General features: G+C 39.3%; 3 protein-coding genes across 6 annotated transcripts; 2 read left to right on the top strand and 1 right to left on the bottom strand.

The window, feature by feature from the left end:
- Nucleotides 1-185: 185 nt before the first annotated feature.
- On the bottom strand, nucleotides 186-13,925 carry LOC6618561 (probable serine/threonine-protein kinase nek3). Of its 3 annotated transcripts, XM_032724994.1 has the most exons (6): nucleotides 12,831-13,925; nucleotides 11,996-12,235; nucleotides 1,822-2,022; nucleotides 1,669-1,751; nucleotides 1,253-1,368; nucleotides 186-1,183 (listed from the first exon to the last, which is right to left on the bottom strand). In XM_032724994.1, the coding sequence occupies exons 1-6, from the start codon at nucleotides 13,457-13,459 to the stop codon at nucleotides 947-949; spliced, it is 1,506 nt and encodes a 501-aa protein (XP_032580885.1). In that variant the 5' UTR covers nucleotides 13,460-13,925; the 3' UTR covers nucleotides 186-946. The 3 variants fall into 3 exon arrangements, with proteins under 3 accessions (XP_032580885.1, XP_032580886.1, XP_032580887.1); XM_032724995.1 differs by lacking the exons at nucleotides 11,996-12,235; nucleotides 12,831-13,925 and adding an exon at nucleotides 5,798-6,040 and having other exon boundaries at nucleotides 186-1,368; XM_032724996.1 differs by lacking the exons at nucleotides 11,996-12,235; nucleotides 12,831-13,925 and adding an exon at nucleotides 4,313-4,410 and having other exon boundaries at nucleotides 186-1,368.
- A 420-nt stretch (nucleotides 13,926-14,345) lies between these two features.
- On the top strand, nucleotides 14,346-17,594 carry LOC6618559 (ras-related protein Rab-40C). Of its 2 annotated transcripts, none has more exons than XM_032725757.1 (5): nucleotides 14,346-14,585; nucleotides 15,573-15,709; nucleotides 15,765-15,988; nucleotides 16,231-16,453; nucleotides 16,831-17,594. In XM_032725757.1, the coding sequence occupies exons 2-5, from the start codon at nucleotides 15,577-15,579 to the stop codon at nucleotides 17,046-17,048; spliced, it is 798 nt and encodes a 265-aa protein (XP_032581648.1). In that variant the 5' UTR covers nucleotides 14,346-14,585; nucleotides 15,573-15,576; the 3' UTR covers nucleotides 17,049-17,594. The 2 variants fall into 2 exon arrangements, with proteins under 2 accessions (XP_032581648.1, XP_002042819.2); XM_002042783.2 differs by having other exon boundaries at nucleotides 14,347-14,585; nucleotides 15,795-15,988.
- A 1,884-nt stretch (nucleotides 17,595-19,478) lies between these two features.
- LOC6618558 (glycine-rich cell wall structural protein) lies at nucleotides 19,479-21,024 on the top strand. The gene is made up of 3 exons (XM_002042782.2): nucleotides 19,479-19,489; nucleotides 19,542-19,677; nucleotides 19,847-21,024. The coding sequence occupies exons 1-3, from the start codon at nucleotides 19,479-19,481 to the stop codon at nucleotides 20,876-20,878; spliced, it is 1,179 nt and encodes a 392-aa protein (XP_002042818.2). The 3' UTR covers nucleotides 20,879-21,024.
- Nucleotides 21,025-21,242: the final 218 nt, after the last annotated feature.

Here is a 21,242-nt window from a genome sequence, read left to right as displayed (position 1 = left end):
TTTTTTTTCTACTATTTCCGGTTCATCTCGTTTTGCTTTATTGCGTCATTCATTTCATCTCATATATCGTATAGTATATATGCGTATGTGTGTGTGTATTTTGTATATGTACGTGTGTGTGTGTATATTTGTTTTAAGGTTTAACATTTAATTTACTTTCATCTGCTTCTTCGTCATCATATAAATAAAAATAAATACATTATTCTTTATGTTAATTTTTTTTTTGCATTCTTTTTTCGATTTTGTATCCATTATGCATGCAAGCAAAACGTTTTTCGTTATTTTTTTGTTCTTTTAGTTTTTACTTGTTAAACGTCCCTACATCCTTTTCATTATTTAAAAAAGCCGCACTAAATTTTACAATTACAAAAAAAAAAATAAATTCACATATATGCATACAATAATTTTTATAATACACATATGCAGGTCGAGTCACATTACAGAAAAAGGGGGAAAAAATAATATGTATATATAATAATGGTGAATTGCAGTTTAACATCGCCTGAAGACACACAGATATATATATATATAAACATATATAAGTGCGGTCTTCAGGTTTACAATTCAACTGTTGAAGTGTCCATCGACTTATGTTTCGAAGCTGGAGCAACCGCTGCAGGGTGTTGCATTAATGTTGGTTCTCACTGTGGCTGCTGGTACCGCTACAACGTTCTTGACAATCAGCTGCTGTTTGTTGGTCAGAGAGCTTGGTTTTCCTAATGTTCTTCTAGTTCATTCTTGTGTGGTCTGAATCTCAATCTCTGTATTGGTTTTGGTCTCCTCTTGCAAAGCGAAGCAAAGCGATTTATGCGGCATGAAATATATTAACAGCTTGGCTCCATTTCGTCCAAAAAACATTAACATCAAAAAACAGGGCTAGCAGGCAAATGACCGCCCTACCCCCCCATCCCAAACTGCTCTTTGCGTCCCCCGCCATTTGCCCCAATTATTGGAGGACGCAGCAGCCCTTCTTCTTGTTCTTCTTCTCGTCGATGACCACATGACTAGCGGACGTCGGTCCGGGAACCACCTGTTTGGACACCTGTCCCAGCGAAGTGACCCCATTGTTTCCGGTTCCGCCGCTCACCTCGGTCGCCGTCGCTGCTTTTCCGGCGCCAGCGTCGGCAGTTGCAGAGGCATGGGAATTTGTACCATTTTGTGCTGTTGCTAGATTCTGCGAGAGCTGCAAATAATCACATAGGGCTTTAGTCAGGTGTGCACATAGGGATAGGTAACCAATATCCCAACTCACATTTGATTTGATTACACTCTCGCCGATCGCCGTACCGCCGTTGCAATTGTCGTCCGCATGCTGGGCACTCCCGTTGCCAATTGTACGCTCCTCTGTGGGTGTGATGGGCTTGCCACCTGAAAGTAAGGGTATTTCATTACACACAGATCAAATAACTGGGGTCTAAAATATATGTTCTCCGCCCATCACTACAATTTTTTGATGTTCATATAATTTTTCATAAAATGATACCCAATTATAATGCTAAGCTATAATCTGAAATACTTGGAATTCAAGTGTAGATGGAAAATAATAATGAACTAAAGTGAATTACCAAGTTATTATAACCTTGTGGAAGTTCACGCTTTCGGCCTAACATCGTGAAAAACCTTATCCGAATGCACAGATCTTAATCGATTTGATCAAGTAGTACATACCTCTGATCATGTTGACAATTTCATCAGCCTCTCTAGACAGATCGCCGCCTGGTCGAAAGGGATTGTCCCAGCCGGAATCGGTGCTGCAATGGAGGATTACCCAAGAGACGATAATATATTTACGTTATATGGTTCATGATGATGGCCACCCACCTTTGCTGTCGATCGTAGGCCGCTCCCAGGCCGATCACCTGCTGCTGTTGGATCCCCGCCGCCGTCGTGGCCATCGTATTATAGTCTAGGAGGTTGCTGCTGTAGTTGAACTCCGGAAAGTCCAGATACTCCGCCGGTGGACAGATTACTTGCGGCTGGCTGCTGTTGTAGATTGAAACGCGCACTATCGAACGCTCCGATCTGTAAATGAGCAGAGCAGGCAACACAAATCGAATTAGGCATTTTCTATATATTATATTATGTGTATCTATATGTGCAGTGGTTGATGTGCAGTGTGTTTTATATCGCGATTAGGAGAGGGACGGTTGGTTGGTTGGGGGGGAAAACCGGCGAGCACTAAAATCACGCATCGGCGCATGTGACCTTAAAATAGCTGAGCAAGTGCGTCATCTACTGAGGAGCCACCTCAATGTCAATTAAATTAAGTCATTTGGCAATTGGCTTTCAGCTAAATATCTGATTCAATTGATTGCAACTACCAGCGAAATACGATTTTCTCTCTGTATTTTGGCCAGGTTCATGTGATAAGTTTAGAAATGTGAACTACATTACTCCCGAATAATCAGCTTGTCCCCGTCCAAAATGGATCTTTTCATCCAGGAATCATATAGAAATACGGCGGGTTCAGGCAAATATTCGACACATATGTTGCAGCCTTCTATTTTGTTGGCCACGAAAACGAAGTCTGACTTCTGCCACTAACACAAATATCACCAGGTCACTGGATCAAAGAAGTTAAATCAATACAGGGGGAAAGTGTTCCAGATTTTTTTTCTTTTTTTGGTTATTGAGGGATCATTGGCGTTATTTTAGGATTATTGTTTCTCGTGGAAGACATAGTTGAAACATTTTTAGAGCATCCAGAAATACAATGCGTTATTTGAAGACGTTTGCTTTATTCTTAAAATATTTCTATTATATTTAGCTTAATCAACTGCACTGGTGAAAAAATTGTATCGACTGCATTTAATGAGCAATGACATATTTTTTTATGCCCAATAGAAAACCAGCAATTTGACAAATCAGTTCAGAAATAAATTAGGGTTTATAGCACAACCTATTTTTTATCTTTATAACTGGTTTATGTCGATGACTTCATTTATGGCTGGTTGGCTGTGCGAAAAGCCCGAGACTTACTGAGCCGAAACGCACTGTACTATCAAAGAACTGGAATGGGAGATCTAACTTGTAAGATCTCAATCTCCGCCATCCATCCAATGGCCCTTGGGACATTCACTTCCTCTACATCTTTCCAGCATTCGGTTTTATTGTGCCAGAACTTTGAACCCCAAGTGGAAAAACCATTAGAGAAACCTATCTCATCAAAAAAAAAAAAAAAAAAAAAAAAAAAAAAAAAAAAAAAAATCGAGAACCAGAAGTAGCAAAAAATAAACAGCCTACAATCGAATCAGACAACCCGTTCACTATATAAAGACCCCTCCTCCTCCCCCACACAACACAGCGTTTTATCTGTTTACATTTCAAATACACTTCATAACTCAGTGTGCTTGTTGTTGTAATTATTTCTTTTGTTGCTGGTGTTGTTGTTGCTGCTGTTGAACATGTGAAGATTACGTCATGTGCCGAAATTGAAAAATTGATACAGGGCACGCTCTACAGTGCGAACAAGCTTTGTTATGCAAATATTAAATAAATAACAATAAAAAAAATTTATAAAAAATATTATTATTACTATAATAAAGTATTCAACAATAGAACATGAAATAAATAGATAAGAAGAAACATTCCAATAAGGAAATAAATAAATGTGTGCACCATCCCTAGCATCTCTATAATTGTTACAATATTGATTTCTATGGTGTGTCTATGAACTCAAACTCAACTCTTTAGTCTACTATATCGACAGCGGCCTGTAGCAACTGGAACAAGAACAAGACCATCAACAAAACACGAGTGTTACAAGCTCGAAAAACAAGTTTTAGGCAAATAACAAATACAAAAAAAAAAAAAAAAAAAAAAAAAAAGATGAACGTTTTCATCTTGTTTCGGCCCAAAGCATTATTAAACGTTTTTTCCTCGGAAGAAAATGCTTGTTAAGTTGAAATAGAGAAAAAGTTTAAGGAGTTACCACTAACTCGTAAACGCGACTTCAAGTGCCCCACAGCAAATTAAACAACTGAAAAATATGGGAAAAATACTTGTTGCCATTACTGCGAAGCAGGAGGCGGAGTGAATAGATGGATAATGCTGTGGAGCAGAGGAGTGGAGGAGAAGACACGAAGAGGAGGTGGAACATGAGCTGTAAATGGGAAACAGAAGCAGAAGAAGCAGCATCAGCTGGGGAAAAGCGAACTCAAAGATGATCGCATTAATTATGTTTGCCACCAGCGATCTAGTGGTGCTGAGCGCTTGGCCATTTTCTGGCTAGTTAATAGCTACACACAAGTCTTAAAGTAACAGGTGATCTTTATCAGTGGTTCGCCATGCGGACACAATGCATTATACTAACTTTTGTTTAGCCTTTTCATGTGATAAGAAAAGTACATTAAAATTAACTCTTTGATCAATTTTATAGCTTATTTAGTCATTAAGTTTTTCATTGATTTAAATGAATGAATTTGTTAAATTTTAAATTGATATTGGCTCTCGCTGCAATAATATAGTGTAGCTTTCATTAAAAACGTTAATTATTATTCGAATTCATATATTTTCCTTTTGCTATGCAACTGGAGTATTATACAAGTTTCTTGTAATTTTTTGGCATTTTTCTTGAGAACATATGAACCTCTTCAAATGAAAGATTGGCACATTGAAAAAAAGCACTTAAAACATATGTTTATGTTGTCATGAGACATTTGGCTATATTTTAGCCTATTTTTTTTTTTGCATCGAATGGATGGCAGCACTGTTTGACGACTGCGACGTCGGCAGCGTAGCAGCTTTTCAATTAGTTTTAGTTTTTGCTGTTGTATTTTGGGGCACACACGCGAGGGACTACGTCACGGGCGAATAAGAAGAAGAAGATAAGGGGGAGGGGGTAACGTGCGAGAGGGAGAGTGAAAATTAATTTAACAAATTATGCGACCCCACCCGCAAAACACAAAAACAACAAAAATAAAACACAAGCACATGAGAAACAAATAGCGGAAAATTCAATTTTGCACTTGAAAAGCGAAAACAGAGAGGAAAATAAAGAGCGCGAGAGACTGGAGCGGGGAGAGAAGAGAGGGCAACTGCAGTGCGGCGTTGATTTCGATTTGTTTTATTAAATTTCAAAATATATACACTGGCGCAACCGATGTGGGCATATATTGTATAATGCATACGGTTTATATATAGTATAAATAAGAGCGACTAAGGCTAATTTATGTACAAACAAGGTGCTATTTTAACACACACACACACTGGCGCACAGTTATTTTAATTGCGTTTAGCGGGCTACATAGAGCGAAATATTGTATCTAAATTGATAATTCAATTGAATTCAATAATGAAATATTTATTCATTAAGGTTAGGTATGTACTGAAAAGACAACATATTTGTTAATTTTAAAATGTTGTATATATCAAATCTTGACTTCATTTATAATCTGCACTCTGTTTTTCGCAGTGCAGGAGTGCGAGGGAGAGGAGGCGTTGTCGTTCTCGTTCTCTCACGCTGTTCGTGTGTGTGTGTATTATTTTTTGCGATGAACTCACTGCGCGCAACAACAACAACAATTACAAGCGTACTACTAATGTTTAACTACTTAAGTGTGTGTGAACCAAATAGCAGAAATTACTTTCACATTGTTTTTGCTCTTTTCAAATATAATTCAAGTGTTTTTTTTTTGTTTTTTTCTCAACCACTTGCACTTGCTTTTTCGACTCTCTTTGCCCGCCTACCCGCCCTCTCACTATTTCGCTCACGCAGTTAACTGTAATTTTTCCCTCTCATTTTGCACTTTTCTTTGGTTTAAACTTAATACTTTTCTTAGTCGTATGTTAAACACACTTTTAGGGTAATTCTACGCGCGTTTTACGCTCGCTCTCTTCTTTTATCCTTTTGCGAATTAAAAAAAATAGCCGAAGAGCGGGAAGTAGCAGCAGCAACGATTGATGAGCGCGTAATTTTCTTTCGTTTCGGTTTTTGGGTTTTTGTGCTTTTATATTTTGTGTGAGGTGAGCGCTCTTTTTTGTTTGGAGGCTCTTCGGACTTTTGCGTTGTTGCTGCCTAAACTGAAAAACTGAACTGAAACTGACTGTTTGAGTTTCACGCTGCTGAAAAGTAAAAGATACAAAACACACACTCACACGCAGGCGTTCACACGCACGAATGTTTGCAGGAGCGGGAAAGAGAGAGGCCGCTCTCTCGCAAACTTTTGCCAGGGCTGCCACCTTACTTACTGTTAAGTGCCGCGCTTTTTGAATACCTTAACTTCTTATGTTATCAATAAAACTATACGTTTAACACTCGCTTTTATCAGAAAACCAAATAAATACGATGGTGAAAATGAAACTAATGTGTGAGCTTTGAAGTTGTTTAATAGTTTACTTTTCGTTTTCAAGCTTACATTCTAGAAGCAAGTACCTCACAATCATGCAACTTACTTTCAATCCGTATTGCAAAACAACGTACTTGAGATAATAAAATGTAGTTCTTTGAAAAACTGAACCCTATTTCAAACTTAAGACCCGAAGTATTCGAAATAAATCACTTGAGATATCTGAAATACGCCGCAAGCGTTTCACTTTACAACAGAAGACACAAAGAACAATTAACATTCTCTTTAATGAGCTCTTTAATGGGCTCCAGACACACACGTCTACGTCTATCTTTTGTCATGGTTTTATTGCGATCTATTTTGAGCGAAACAAAAACATTTCCAAATTTTTCATTTCGCGCATTTCCTGGCTAGAAAATTTACACATTTCGGGCAAACAAATGAAAACAAACAGCACAGCCGGCAATTCGTGCTTTTTGTATGGGGATTTTTGGCAGCTGCTGCAGGCAAACCTGAAATTACACTAGCCAACAACGACGCAAATATTACCAGGAATGTATAGCTTATTTTAGTAATTTTAAATAGATTTCTGACACGAACTGATTAATTTTGTTTTATTGCAGTCAAAAATATACAGCCGGAAACCTTACAAATTTTGAAGAGTGTTCTTGCTGCCAAGTGTAATTTTGTGATTTACGTATTTGCTGGTATCTTTTGTTGTAAAAGCGCAGATGAAATGCGCAATAAGCAAAGGGCGAAAACGCCGCGAATTTGTAATGGCAAAAATGGGAAAACAAACAAAACGTAAATCCAAATGCGCCACATCTGGCAACGTTGCCAAAGCCAACAAACATGACATCACTTTTTTGCGCACTCACCAAAGTAATAAAAGAGCTCGCTCTACCGCTCCTCGCTCTCTTTCTCTCTCTCACTTGTTATACACAAGCAACGGACCGAAAATAATGTAACAACAACAAAAAATAGCCAAAGAGAGCACAAGGGAAACACGGAAAAACATAAACACGTAACCACACACACATAAAGGTAAAAGCGGGGAAGCTGCTGGAAATAGCGATGGAAAAGGGCGAGGGGATAAAGAACGACACAGAAGGAGGGTTGATTAAAACAGGGTTGCCACCGCCACTATGGAGATGCTTAGAATCGGGGTCCCCATCTATTGTTGTCAAAAAAAAAAGGAAAAAGTCGAAAATATAGGCGGAAAAATAAGAGCAGAACACAAAATCAAGAAAAACCACGGCACACAAACCACAAACACATTCACACCTGTGGTCAGCCAAATAGCACACTATAAAAATATAGATCCGTACATTCAACAGTTTGTGGTAAGAAGTCCCCGAAATAAATTTAAATATTCAACATTTCTCAAATAATTTCAAGATTCATGTACACAAAAAGAAAAAATCTACGAGGTAACGATGGAAATTTCGATTATTATTTTTAGATTGGGATATGATTCATTGAACGCGTGATACTATTTTCTCTGTGTACAATGTGCCGCAAAAATATCTCACAGTTTGCCATTTAGCACTTCAGATACTTTAGGCTAGCTGTAAATATTGGCAATAAACAATTATCGTTTTGGCATTGCTTGCTAGTTGCAAGTTACTCACAGAAAATGTTCAATAGCTAATAAGTATATTATACATTTTTTAAAAATCAAAATTGTTTTAAGATGGTTAGATTACAAACTTTGAAATGCAATGATCATAATTATACAAGTCTACATTTTTGTTTTGGTAATATTTTTACGACCTGCACGGTGCACGCGTAAATGGGTAATAGGGCTAATGCTCAGTGGGAAATACGAAAACGATCCAATTTGAATATGACAGCATGACTGCGGCTAAATATAGAATTTACTACTCCCGATTAATTCGCCGTTGGAATTACGCGCTCCTCCGCTTTTGCCGCACAATATATTTTTTGGGCATTAAGTGATTTGAAATTATTTGGCATTGCGGCGCGCTGATAAGTTCACTAACAATTGATAACGAACGATTTGAGGCGAAGATGGATGAGTGACGTTGGTAGCAGAAAATAAATATAAATACTTATAACATTTCGCCGATTTGTTGCCATTGCCAATGGGAATTTGTCGAGAGTATTATAGTATTTACGAGTTATTATAAATCTATTATACATAAACATTTGAAAATCTCACAGAATGCTCGAGCTTAGGAGCACACAAGTGTGTATATTTTGTTTGGTATGCTCGCATTTTCCCCATTTCCGTTACAATTTCAAACAACTAATACACAATTGGCTTAGTTCCCAATGAAATTGACAGTATACAAGATTGGCGCACTAAAAGATATAAAGAAATACTTGCTTTATAGGAATTCTTGCAGAGAAATTTAATTCAAATTGAGTCGACACTAGAATTCGAATTATAATTATAAAAAACTAGTACAATAAAATTAAAAAAAATAAACTTTATTTGCTAAAAAATATCCTATTAAATGTATTATAACATCCGCAGCATCTGGATAAAATAGTTTTTGCAGGGCTTCCAATTGTTTTATATCACAACAATTTAAACCAATTTGTTTTGCAAGTATTTGTTGTAAAGCTGACAGCTTTAATTCCATAAGTTGAACAAAACTACACTAAACTATGCATAATCTTTGTGTGGAAAAATGTATTCAGCCCACCTTGTGGCCTCATAATCGCATATCTTTTGTTCCTGCACGTTTTTTTGTTTAGGCTAAAAGTTAATAATAATTTCCACTGTTCCGTTGCACAGAAGCGGCAACAACAATTACACACGCACTGCTGGCCAGCGGCACAATTACCGTTGTTGGCATTACAACAATGTGACAATGGGCCTGTCCCGCCTGCCTATGATTATAATTATGCCTATATGATTATGATTATGACTGGGTCCACTGGTGATGATCATGATGACGACGGCGACGATGATGATGATGAGCACGCTGTATGCATGTCAAGTGTGCCGTGGGACTGAGTGACAGGCGGACAGTGCGAGATGTACTTTCACAATAGCTATAGACATGAGCAAGGCCCACCGGTCGATCGAATTTCTAAGGTTCAAAAAAAAAAGAGAAAAATCAGAATCATGTCGAGGTCAGCTGTTCAATCAGCCTCCTTTCGTTGGTTTTAGCAGAGAAAACAAGTAAAAAGTTCGATTTAAGTAAAAGTAATGCTCTTTTTCAGCGCAAACGGTCACACTGTGTCTATTTAATGAAATAGCACACTAGAAAAAGGCAATGATTAACATATGACTGATCATTGGCTAAATTGTTTATCAAGTTTTTCCCCGTGTATCTGGATAATCGATTAGAAGAATAAAGAGCCGCAAGATTCCCGGTTTTTCTTTTCTTCTCTCAGCGTTCTCTTGCCTTTTTCCTTTCCTTTCTTTTGTGACTCTGACTAACTGTAAGAAAGAAAGTTCTACAGCAAGTGCCGAGCTCAAAAGCTGATGACATCACGCTCCACCGGCAAATTAATGCTCCCCACATACAATAAAAAATGAAGAAACACACATGTGGAGAGACTGGCGAACAAAAAGGTCAAAACATGTGTTAAGTCTAATCTCTCACAAAATGGAATATGCCACCTAGACGAAACAGCCAATAGACAAAGAAAAACAAATTTTCAGCAAATTTGATTTGATGCCCGTTTGACAGCCATCACAAGAAATAAAACACCTTCTATATTTGTCTTATCAGCCGTTTAAAACCAATGCTATTTGTTGAGTTCTGGGCAATGATAATAGCAAAAACTGTTTAGGAACTTTCATATCATACTCATCACATTTAAAAACTTAATCTTTTACTGAATATATAAAACATTTAACTGATCAAAGGCTTTAAATTGCACCCGTTATTCAGATAATCGAATAATTTGGGCGTAGATTATCGCAGTGCAGCTCTACTCCATGACAAAAATCGATTGTCAAGCTCGGTTATCGGCGTGAATCCAACTAGAACTAAAGTTAAAGCGCCCAATTCGAATCTAGTGGGTGCGGCACATCCATTAGATACGCGTTCAGATACGGATACACAAAATGCAGCCGAAAAAGATGTGGGTCAACAACCACCGAATGAAGTTGACCCACTTATATACATATATATTGCTTTAAAATGCACACACACACAGACACACGTACATTGGCGATACACGCACATGGGGTCATTATGTAATAAAAACGATGACGATGTTTAACGGTATTCCAGTTAGAATGACTGCAGCGCCGGCGCATTATAAACTCCAATTGGAGTTCCCATCTGGTGGTGGGAAATGCGAAAAGGCAGACAAAGAAAAACCCAAACAAACAAACCCATCTTCCAATGGGACTGATAACACGAAAGAAGGGGCATAGGAAAAGGGAGGATAAACAAAAATACAGTGGCAGCTCGCCAATTAGAATCCTTTTTTGGCGGGGTTTCTTATTGGAAACTAATTTCGTTTCCTATTTTGATACTTTAGTTTCCTATTTTGCGGCCATCTTAAATTTACTTGTTAATTTAATTATTTTAAAATAGTTACAAACTGTTTTTATTGCGTGGAAAGAGCCCGAATAATTTTAATGAGCTTCTCAAGCAATGAAAACACAAGTTGAAATGTCTTTTTAATTGTTTCCGCTCCAACTTGTTATTATACACCTCGTTTCGATTTAATTCAAGGCCTAGCCCCCCATTTGATTTGCCATAAAAATGCGCGTCCATCAACTGAGTGAACACTGTACGTGGGTTAAAGCTACACAGGTAGAAAAGTTTATAAAACCAAACTGCTGACGACGTTGAGCGGTAATTATCGATTCAAAAATTTGTGTGTCTCAAGCTTCCTGCCTTTGGGGGAGGTTGTGGGTAAAAAAAAAATGGCGGGGATTTGTGGGGCTTTAGTTTTGGGGTTGGGTGCGATGAGCACAAAGTTCATCGCTTGATATTTGGGTTGATGGCGCTGTACATACGTATGGTGGTGATGCGGTACAACCCAGCTGCACTTTTTGCCCACAGGCTTTGGGAAAAGAGATCAGCTTTGGATTGGCCCAAAAACCAAAAATGCCGAGCTTACTATGAATTAGAAAAGCGAAACAAAAGTGAAAGCTGCCAAAAAGTCATTAGACGGATATTTTAATTAGGTAAAAGTAGGCCCACTTTCGGGGCATACACAATAAAAGCCCTGCAATGAATATCGAAGATAAACCACACATTGTTACACTGACAAAAATACATACAACATTATACAGTGTCTTCGTTTATTCAAATAAACCCAGAACATATATGCAGAACCTTGAAATTCAGCAAGTCAATTATATCTCTCATATATTTCTACATGTCTAGATACCAGAGTTTACTTTTTCTCGCGATGATAGACCACAAAGAACCTTAAAAAGATATCAAATTTTTACATTTCTTGATATCCAGAGTTTACTTTTAGTCATTTTGTGCGGTGCAAATAAAAGATTTCCTTCGAGTAGGTCAAATAGTGAATCATTTCAATTTTTAATTACGTTTTCTATTAAATATTGACCATAAATTTAGACAACCACTGCCTTAATTGGCCATAACTATCGTATATTTATTTGGTCATGAGGACAGGTTTTTATATTACCTACATAAGAAGAACTCGTCTGGAATTTATTAAATCTAGTTCCTTATATGGCAACGGATTCGTTACTTTTGTGTTTAGTTTAGTTACAGTGTATCAAGTTTGTTACTTACTCTTCCTGCACTTCAATGCCGCTGTCATCCATGGTCCCCTTGGCATAGTCTCCACTGTGGCCACCGGCGAGCGGCTGTTGCGACGCCAGCGTCGACGCCAGCTGCGGCTGACCAGCGGCGGCAGCGGCGGTATCCGCGGCATCGAACCCAAAAGTGGACTCCATGTGCTCCGACAACGGCGTCGGCGTCTCGAAGACGAGCGTCTCCACCATCGAACCCTTCGAGGAGCCAAAGGAGACGCTGTGGATAAAAACAGTTAGTATATAATACAATAATACCTATTAAAAAATTAACTTAGCAAAATATGCTCCTATATCCTTTCATTATAAACAATTAAAATATAAAAAGGCTATTATAGAAGATAAGTCTACTTATGACTTAGTAACACTCTAGCGGAAAAAGTATTCCAAAGAAATATAAGACAGGAAGCTTTTAGAAACCACGAACCTGTTAACTAGTGTTCATGTTGCTGTTAAACTAAATCAATTTCATTTTAGGATAAATAATCGACAAGTAATCCCTTGAATACCCTTCAAGATATATACCTGTGCTTTGTTGCGAAGCAAATTCGAAATTATAATCGATCGGTCAGGTTGCTTTTAAGTGATAATCATGAAGTGCAAGACTTTCTAATACCTTTTATAGCATTTTTGAAAATATTTGTATATAGACTAGAGTTATGGCGAATATTTTATGTAAGTAAGTTGCTTACTCTGGAGTTACAATTATGATGGAATTTAAGTTATTGAAGTAAGGAGAAAAAGTTTCCAAGACAGTTGTTTATAAAGATAAATTGAATAGCTTGATTAAGAGTAAGTAATTGTAGGAGATTTACCGTTTGAGGCCGACGCTTTTGGTGCCCAATTTGCTCAGTTTGCCGGGTTTCTTTTGGGGGCGTGGGAATTTATCGCTCAGATCGCTGGATATATCCTCATCATCAGCTGCTGCTGCTGTTGTTGTAGTTGTTATTGTTGTTGTTACCGGTTCTTCTGCTGTCGTCGTTGTTGTTGTAGCTGCTGCAGCTGCCGCTGTCGCCGCATTGTTGTTGTTGCTGCTGCTGGCCTCGTTGTTTTTGCATTTGCTGTTATTCTTATTACTTTTATTATTAGCCATGTTTTTCGCACTGACCACAAGCGAACCATTATTGTTGTTGTTCACATTGTTGTCGTTTTGCTGCGTTGTTGTTGTTGTGTGCACCAGTGGCAGCGACGTTGGCGGCGCAGCAGCAGCGACGCCGGCAGAGAACGCCGACGCAGGCAGCGGCGCAACAACAATCTCCTCGCTTAGCAAAAGCGTTCGCTCATCACAGTCGGCAGCGCCGCCGGCGGCGACGTCAACGTCGGCTGAGACGCCAGCAGAGCCGTTCGACAGCATTGCGGTTGCAGCAAAACGATTCGATTTCGATTTCGCGGCTAACGGTGCATTTCGAGGGGGCGGCGTGGTGGGCGGGGCCAGGGCCAGCATAGGTATATCTTTATATATATATAGGTGCGCCAAACACACACACAAAAACTTAATTAAATCGCAATTTGTGTGTGCAAAATAATGACAACCCAAAAAAAAAGCCAAACAAGCACTTGCACAAAGGCACACAAATATATATATTTCTATATTTTTTTTAGCACATTAACGCGCACCTCTGTAAACAGCAACAAAAAAAAAAAAAAAGCAGCAACAGCTACCGCAACTGCGACGTCGACGGAGGCAGCGGCTGCGGCAGAGGCGTCGGTGACCTGCACTTTAGTTTCCGACCAAAAACTCGCGTTTATAAATAAATATGCATGTGCATTTAATAAATCCGTTAGCGCGCGCTCTGTTGCTCTTGTCCTGCGAATTCGGATCTCGGATTTTTTCGGATCGGAGCGATACAATCGGAACAATCGTGTGTGTATATTTGGCAGCGCTTCGAATTTCTGTTCTGTTCTGTTCCGTTTTGTTCGAACGCTCTGGCGATGACACCCGGCCGATAGCGCGACTGTCCGATAAGCAGCACGCCACTTGCGATAGCTGGCTAGATAGTTTTTGTAATGGTAAGAATCTAGGAAAAGTTAGAAAGCTCAACTATAAGATATTTTATTCTTACATTTCCAACAATAAATACTTAATGCAATCAAAATAAAAAATAATTGGTGGTTATAAAATAATCTAGCATTTAGCTTAAAATTGTTCCAATTTGTTATATACACAGTTATGCTTAGATTTAATCAGTTAAATGTTTGCACAAAATAATAAAATAAGAAATGTTTAAATTTTGCAAATAGTTGTAAGAACTATATTTTAAATTTATTGAACAGCACTGCTTAGCCGACTCGTCGCCTATCGATAGCCTATCGATAAGCGCAACCTAGCAGTTCTTCCATCCCTATAGAGATGAGCGAAATTGCAATTTTCTGTATTAATATTCGCAGCAGAAAAACCACAAATAAACAGCAATAAATCGGGATACATGGGATATATAGCCGCGATTTAACTTGGGTAAATCGTGGGACTGGAAAAGCGTGAAAAGGCCGTCGTGGTAAAGTCGCCAAAGCGAGGAAAATCGCTCATCTCTATTACAAATACGAAAATGAAACTGCGTGCATTCTAAATGGTAAGTTTAACGCTCAGAAAAAACGGTTAGTGCTGTTCACTAAACAAAATACCCCATTAAACGGCTATAATTAATTGTTTTCCAATTGCTACGAGGGAAAACAATAAACATTCTACACATTTGTAGCAAAAACAACAATCAAAATAAGCACGCATACTAATACGAAAAATGTTTTTCTCTATTTTCGTTTATTTCTCTTTTTGTTTGTAAAACAAAGTGCATAAAACGCAACAATTACACGCTTTAATGGTTTTGTACACATCGATAAATTGTGAAATACATTTTCATGCAAAACCAAAACACACCCACTTTTTACCTGTGCGAGTGTGTGTGTAAATGTGGAAAATCCTTTTACAGTGCGCGAAATGAAAACAAGTGCGAAAATCTATAAATAAGTGCAATGCATTTGTTTATAGTTTTTATTACCATGACTCACATAGAAAATTACTGGGTCTGCAAAAATAGAACGCACAAATATTGCCGGTTCAAAAATACCGGTTAGCCCGGTTAAGAAAATGCAAAAAAAAAAAGAAAAAATGTTTAAGAACCACAACCACTTTGGCCACAAAACTCTAGCCCACATTTAATTGCAGTTAAAATTACATAAAAGAGGAAAAAATTGTCTCATTCAATGAGTAAACCTCTTGCGGTTATAGTTTGTTAAATGGGTTATCTAAAAAAACATATTTTAAAATAGAAAAATGAGTGTGTAAGGTAATTTCCGGCATTCATTTGGAACGCTCTAGAGGAACTAGGTATTTAAAAATACTTTGCCCTAGAAAATTTGTTGAGCTGCTTAAAAGTTTGAGGTACACACACCTTTTACAATCCATTTAAATATTTAAAAAACAACACGTCGTCACGTTTGTGTAGAAATACATTTAAAATTTAAGTAGTTTCATTATGATTCGCCTCAGCTGTCCGCCAACAGTTATTATTCAAATGTATCTATTTAATTACAATATTTAAATTTCTCTACCATGCCAGCCACATGGGAACTATGACCAAGGACTACGACTATCTGCTGAAGGTTCTACTGGTGGGCGACAGCGATGTGGGCAAGCACGAGATTCTCTCAAACCTGGAGGATCCCTCCACGGAGAGTCCCTTCTGCAGTGGGAACGGTAAGTGTTGGGTATATCCCTTGAACGACCACCGATATGCAAGCCAATCTAATAGACTGCACATCTCATATCTTCCAAACGGTAGCCTACAAGACGACCACCATCCTGCTGGAGGGCAAGCGGGTGAAGCTGCAGCTGTGGGACACCTCTGGCCAGGGACGCTTCTGCACGATCATCCGCTCGTATTCGCGCGGCGCCCAGGGCATCATCCTCGTTTACGACATCACCAACAAGTGGAGCTTCGACGGTATCGATCGGTGGCTCAAGGAGGTGGACGAGGTCAGTTGGGAATTATAAGTTTCATCAGGAAAGGAAGCACATGGAAGAGATCTTTGTGACGACATTTTTACGTGCTGTTAAGTAGTACTTAAAGAGTGGCTACTTCTTCATTTACAAGATAGATTCACAATTAATACGACAATGCTGTAACGAAGATTATTATAGATTCCAATGTATTTTTCTTTCTAGTTTTACCATACATGATTCCAATTAATAACTCCATATGTGCGATTAATTTGCAGCATGCCCCAGGAATTCCGAAGGTTCTTGTCGGCAATCGGCTGCACTTGGCCTTCAAGCGACAGGTGGCGGCCAAACAGGCCGAGACCTACGCCAGCCGCAACAACATGTCCTGCTTCGAGATATCGCCTCTCTGCGACTTCAACATCCGCGAGTCCTTTTGCGAACTGGCGCGGATGGCCCTGCATCGCAACGGCATGGAGCACATCTGGCGCAGCAATAAGGGTAAATATAACTGGGCTTTTAAATGAGAGAAGGATAGTGGCTTTTCGAGTTAAAAGAACTAAAGTGCATTATCTAGTTTGGCTAGAAAAAGTGAAAAAGTCATGACAAGGCCTTGAGGTCAATTTTGATTGAGCTCCAATTAAAGCGTTCATTATGTCAAGACAATCATTAATCTTTTTCCGACCGTTGGATAACACTTAATCGCTATAATGTGTGAACTTTTGTTGATTCCCAAACAACTAAAACTGTTTATATCATACAACTTATGAACTTATCAGATGAACTTTAAAGAAAACCCGAAATGCACTCTCCCCAGCAGAAAGACATGTATATTGTTCTTTAATTCACTTAGTAACCCAATTTGAATGCCATTGCAGTGCTGTCGCTTCAGGAATTGTGCTGCAGGACGATCGTGCGAAGGACGAGCGTGTATGCGATCGATTCGCTGCCGCTGCCGCCGTCGGTGAAGTCGACGCTCAAGTCATACGCGCTGACCACGTCGCAGTGCTTCAACTCGCTGACCCAGAGCTCCAAGAGCAAGAACCGCTGCAAGACGCCGACGAGCAGCAGTCGGAATAGCTGTGCGATCGCGTGATCGTTGCCTTGTAGGCCGCCGCCCAGCCGCCTACGCCGCCACGCCCCTAACCGACATTAACTTTAATTGAGCTCTACTTATGTACTCTAGGCTATAACAGACACACACACCCAAACCATACCCATTACCATTACCACACACCCATTCAACCCAGCCCTTTGGTTATATGTTTTGTTTCATGGACATTGATATGTTTAGTTTTTACACAGTAAAGCGTGCACCTTTTTAGTTTTTAACCACCCCATTCCCGGCCCCATTCCCACAACCTCTCTCTTTTGCATTAATCTAATGTTGTTAATATTATTATGTTTGAATAATTCTAATATTTAATGCATCAAACACATCAACATATAAGAAAAGAAAAAGAAAAACGAAGAAATAACGTCAAGTGAAAATCAACTTTTATATGGATAAAAAGAATTACTTTTTTTTTTGTTTGTTTACCATCGGATTAAAATATTCTTAGAGATGTATTGTAATTGAAGCGAATTCCGCAAGAGAAGCACACACAAAGGCGAATTGATAAAAATAATTCATAATGAACTAGAAGACTGTGTTTTCATTTATTTGCCATCCCTTTCTGATTCCTGGCCAGCTGACTCCATCTCTTTCCATTTAGGTTTCTAATTTGTGGTAATTTAAAGTGAAAGTTCGCTGCATCTTTAATAGGATCAGTCTATATAATTATGCAACTCTTTAAAGTTTTTCCTGAAAAACAGAGTTTCTATATTCATTTGTCATTTTTCTAGATGAAAATTTAAGTCTACTTTTCAGCAGAACCAAACTAAAGTCGAAGAAAGTTAAAACTTTTCTTATTCTCAGTACTGTTTTTACTGCAGTTAAAAAAAATGTTTGAACAATGTTTTAATGAAAATTAGCACATCTGCTTTATACAACTGCAACTTTGATTGAAGTAATATTTATTTGAATACCCTGAAGCTTATTGGGAATATATGATATCATTGTTATAAAAATATTTTTATTTTAGAGAATAATAGTTTTGGGCTAGAACAAAATATTTTTTAAATGTCCATTGATAGTGTTGGAAAAATGCCATCGTTCAAGCATAGCTATCTGTATAGCTCATGTATCTTGTATCTTTGAAGTATTCTTGTGCATCTGTTATTATTATTATTATTTTATATGACAGGCTTATGAAGTTCCATAACTGACGCAGAAACAATACTCTTCCCCGGTATTTCAGCTTGTAGAGCGCTTGGATTGTCGATGTTTGGATTCCTATCTTCTTTGTTGGGTTTCCAACATCTGTTGGGGGTTGTCCCTTGTCGGATGTGATTAATCGGTTGGCTGAAACCCAATTTGATATTGTAATATCATTTAAATGACTCAAATTGCCTTTTCGTCGGTTTGCCTCGCATTGGATTCATTCGCCCTTTGAGGCAAAACATTTCGCGGCTTCTTCTTTTTTTTTTGACAATTATTGCCTTCCCCAGATTTCGGCTGTTCGGCATTTTGCTTTTACACAATTCCCAAAGTTGGGCAATCAAAAGGGGCGGGGCTCTCGGGGGCAGTGGACTCGTTATACTTTAAACGTATCATCAAATTTTGAATGAATTCGAAGTGATAGCGAAATTATTGCAATAATTTGCATACGCTTTAATTTAGTTTATAATGGGTTTGCCTTTTTTTTATCTATTTTGTTTTATAGTTTTGGCAAGTTATAAAATATTTAAGTGCAAATGAGCTGACGTGTAATAAATTATATTTTTTATTCTATCATACGTATTGATCAGCATTTTGATCTTTTTTTTTGTATTTCTATTTAGCATCAAAAGAAAAGCTCTTATATATTTTTATATTTATGTATATTTTAGTTAAACTTACATTTAAGAAACGAGGAAAGATTTTAAGAACTTGAAATCTTATAGAACTTATATGGTACTTTTATGGGTATTGTTGAAAGAAAATATCTAATCTTATCTTCTTTTTAACAATATAGTCCGCTGTATATACATTGTTTCTAAATTAGTTTATTTTCTGCCTTTTAGTTAATATCTTTTTTTTTTTTTATATAGATATAGATAGATAGATAGATACATAGATATATATATAGATATGTATATTTGGGATTGGCTTGTAACGACGATTTGAGGATGGTACTTCCCCTTATTTAATGATTGTTCGTTATTTCTGAAAATGCATTTCCCAAATGGGCCTGCATTGGGAAAGTGTTAATCCGACCTGAACTCAACAACTGAAATGAACTGACCTAGCCCATCGATCAGGTGACCTACGGGGGGCGGGGTCACCATCATTAAGCGGTTCGTTCATGCCCGGCGGATTAATTTCGGCGGCTGGTCCCAATTATGGAACTGCTATGTTTCCCATTTTTTTTCCACCGGACTCATTTGCATTTACCAGCCGTCGATGCGTTTGTTGTTGAACCAACTCGAATCCAGATGGACGGAGATGGGTTTCGGGTTGGTGGTCAAAAGAGTGGTGGGCAGCAAGATGACGAAAGACAGTTCACAGACAGACGGAGCATCTCGCAATCCGGCTGCTATATAAACCGCGGATCGCTCGGAGTGGAGCATCAGTTGGCTTCCTCTTCTGCTACGTGAAGTTCCATAGTTTTCAACCCCCAAGCAAGAAACTTCCAGCAATGAAGGTGAGTCTGCTCGACAAAATCAGTTTCAAAATATAAAAAGTTAAACAATTGCCCAAAAAAAAGAAGCACACAACTACAAAGCCCAAAATCATGAAAAAAAAAACACAAGCTGATAAATTATTGTTTATATTTTATATATTTAATAAATGCAACATCGAATTATTTACAGATCTTTGTGTGTCTCCTGGCTACGTTGGCTGCCACCGCATCGGCTGGCTTTATTGGCGGATCCGGCGGTGGCGGCGGTGGCGGTGGCTACAGCTATGGAATCGGTTCCGGCGGCGGCGGTGGTGGCCACCAGGAGGTGAAGACCATCCAGGTGATCCACCAGGAGGGTGGCGGCTACTCCGGCGGCGGCGGTCATGGCGGTTACTCTAGTGGCCATGGAGGCTACTCTGGCGGCGGCCACCAGGAGATTAAGACCATCAAGGTTATTCAGCAGGAAGGTGGCGGCTATTCCGGCGGTCATGGCGGTTACTCTGGTGGTCACGGTGGCTACTCTGGCGGTGGACACCAGGAGGTGAAGACCGTTAAGGTCATCCATGAGGAAGGACATGCCCTGGGCGGCGGCGGTTATACCGGAGGCCTTGCCGGCCATGGACACGGACATGGTGGCCATCAGGAGGTGAAATTGGTCAAGGTCATCCATGAGGAGGGCGGTCATGGCCACGGACACGGCGGTGGCTACTCCCACGGTGGATTCTCCGGCGGTCATCAGGAGGTTAAGACTGTGAAGGTCATCCACCAGGAGGCTGGCGGTCATGGCGGATACTCTGGCGGACATGGTGGCTACTCTGGCGGCCATGGCGGCTACTCCGGCGGCGGTCACCAGGAGGTCAAGACCGTTAAGGTCATCCACGAGGAAGGACACGCTTTGGGCGGCGGCGGCGGCTATGCCGGTGGCTACTCCGGTGGCTTCTCCGGCCATGGAGGTGGCCACGAGGAAGTGAAGGTGGTCAAGGTGATCCATGAGGAGGGCGGTCACAGCCATGGCGGCCACGATCACGGCCACGGTCACTCGCACGGCGGATTCGAGGAGGTCAAGACCATCAAGGTCATTCACGAGGAGGGTGGCCACGCCCACGGCCACGGACCCGCCCCCATCATCAGCAACGAATACCTGCCGCCCAGCAATGAGTACCTGCCCCCCGTATCTGCTCCCCAGCCCGGATATCTGCCCCCATCCTCCAGCTGGAAGTGATTCCATGCCATTCGATTCGAGCCATACTGATCCTTGAGTCTTGTTAAGTAATTTTAGGTCTACTTTTTTTTATTTCCCATGTTTTTTCATTGTTGTTCCCATTTTACCTCACCATTTCAACAAATATACCATCTGTAAATTATAAACCATTCGGATATTCTGTGATATATGGGCGCCAAAAGTTTTGGAAAGTATGTTTGCAGCATACGAGAATGTTTGAACAAATAGTTGGAAAGTTCTGATTGATGGCGAATTAACGTATCATTGATCATTTGATTATTTGATTAAAAAACCCATTCTTTATGCATTCTAATTCCCCTGTATTCACGGTTAGTTAGGCTGTGTGAATTAGCATTTTATTCAT

This window comes from Drosophila sechellia, chromosome X (assembly GCF_004382195.2).
Source record: "Drosophila sechellia strain sech25 chromosome X, ASM438219v1, whole genome shotgun sequence".
In the NCBI taxonomy this organism is placed as follows: Eukaryota; Metazoa; Arthropoda; class Insecta; order Diptera; family Drosophilidae; genus Drosophila; species Drosophila sechellia.
Note: the sequence above shows the minus strand (reverse complement) of the source record. Positions and strands in the feature narration are given on the sequence as shown.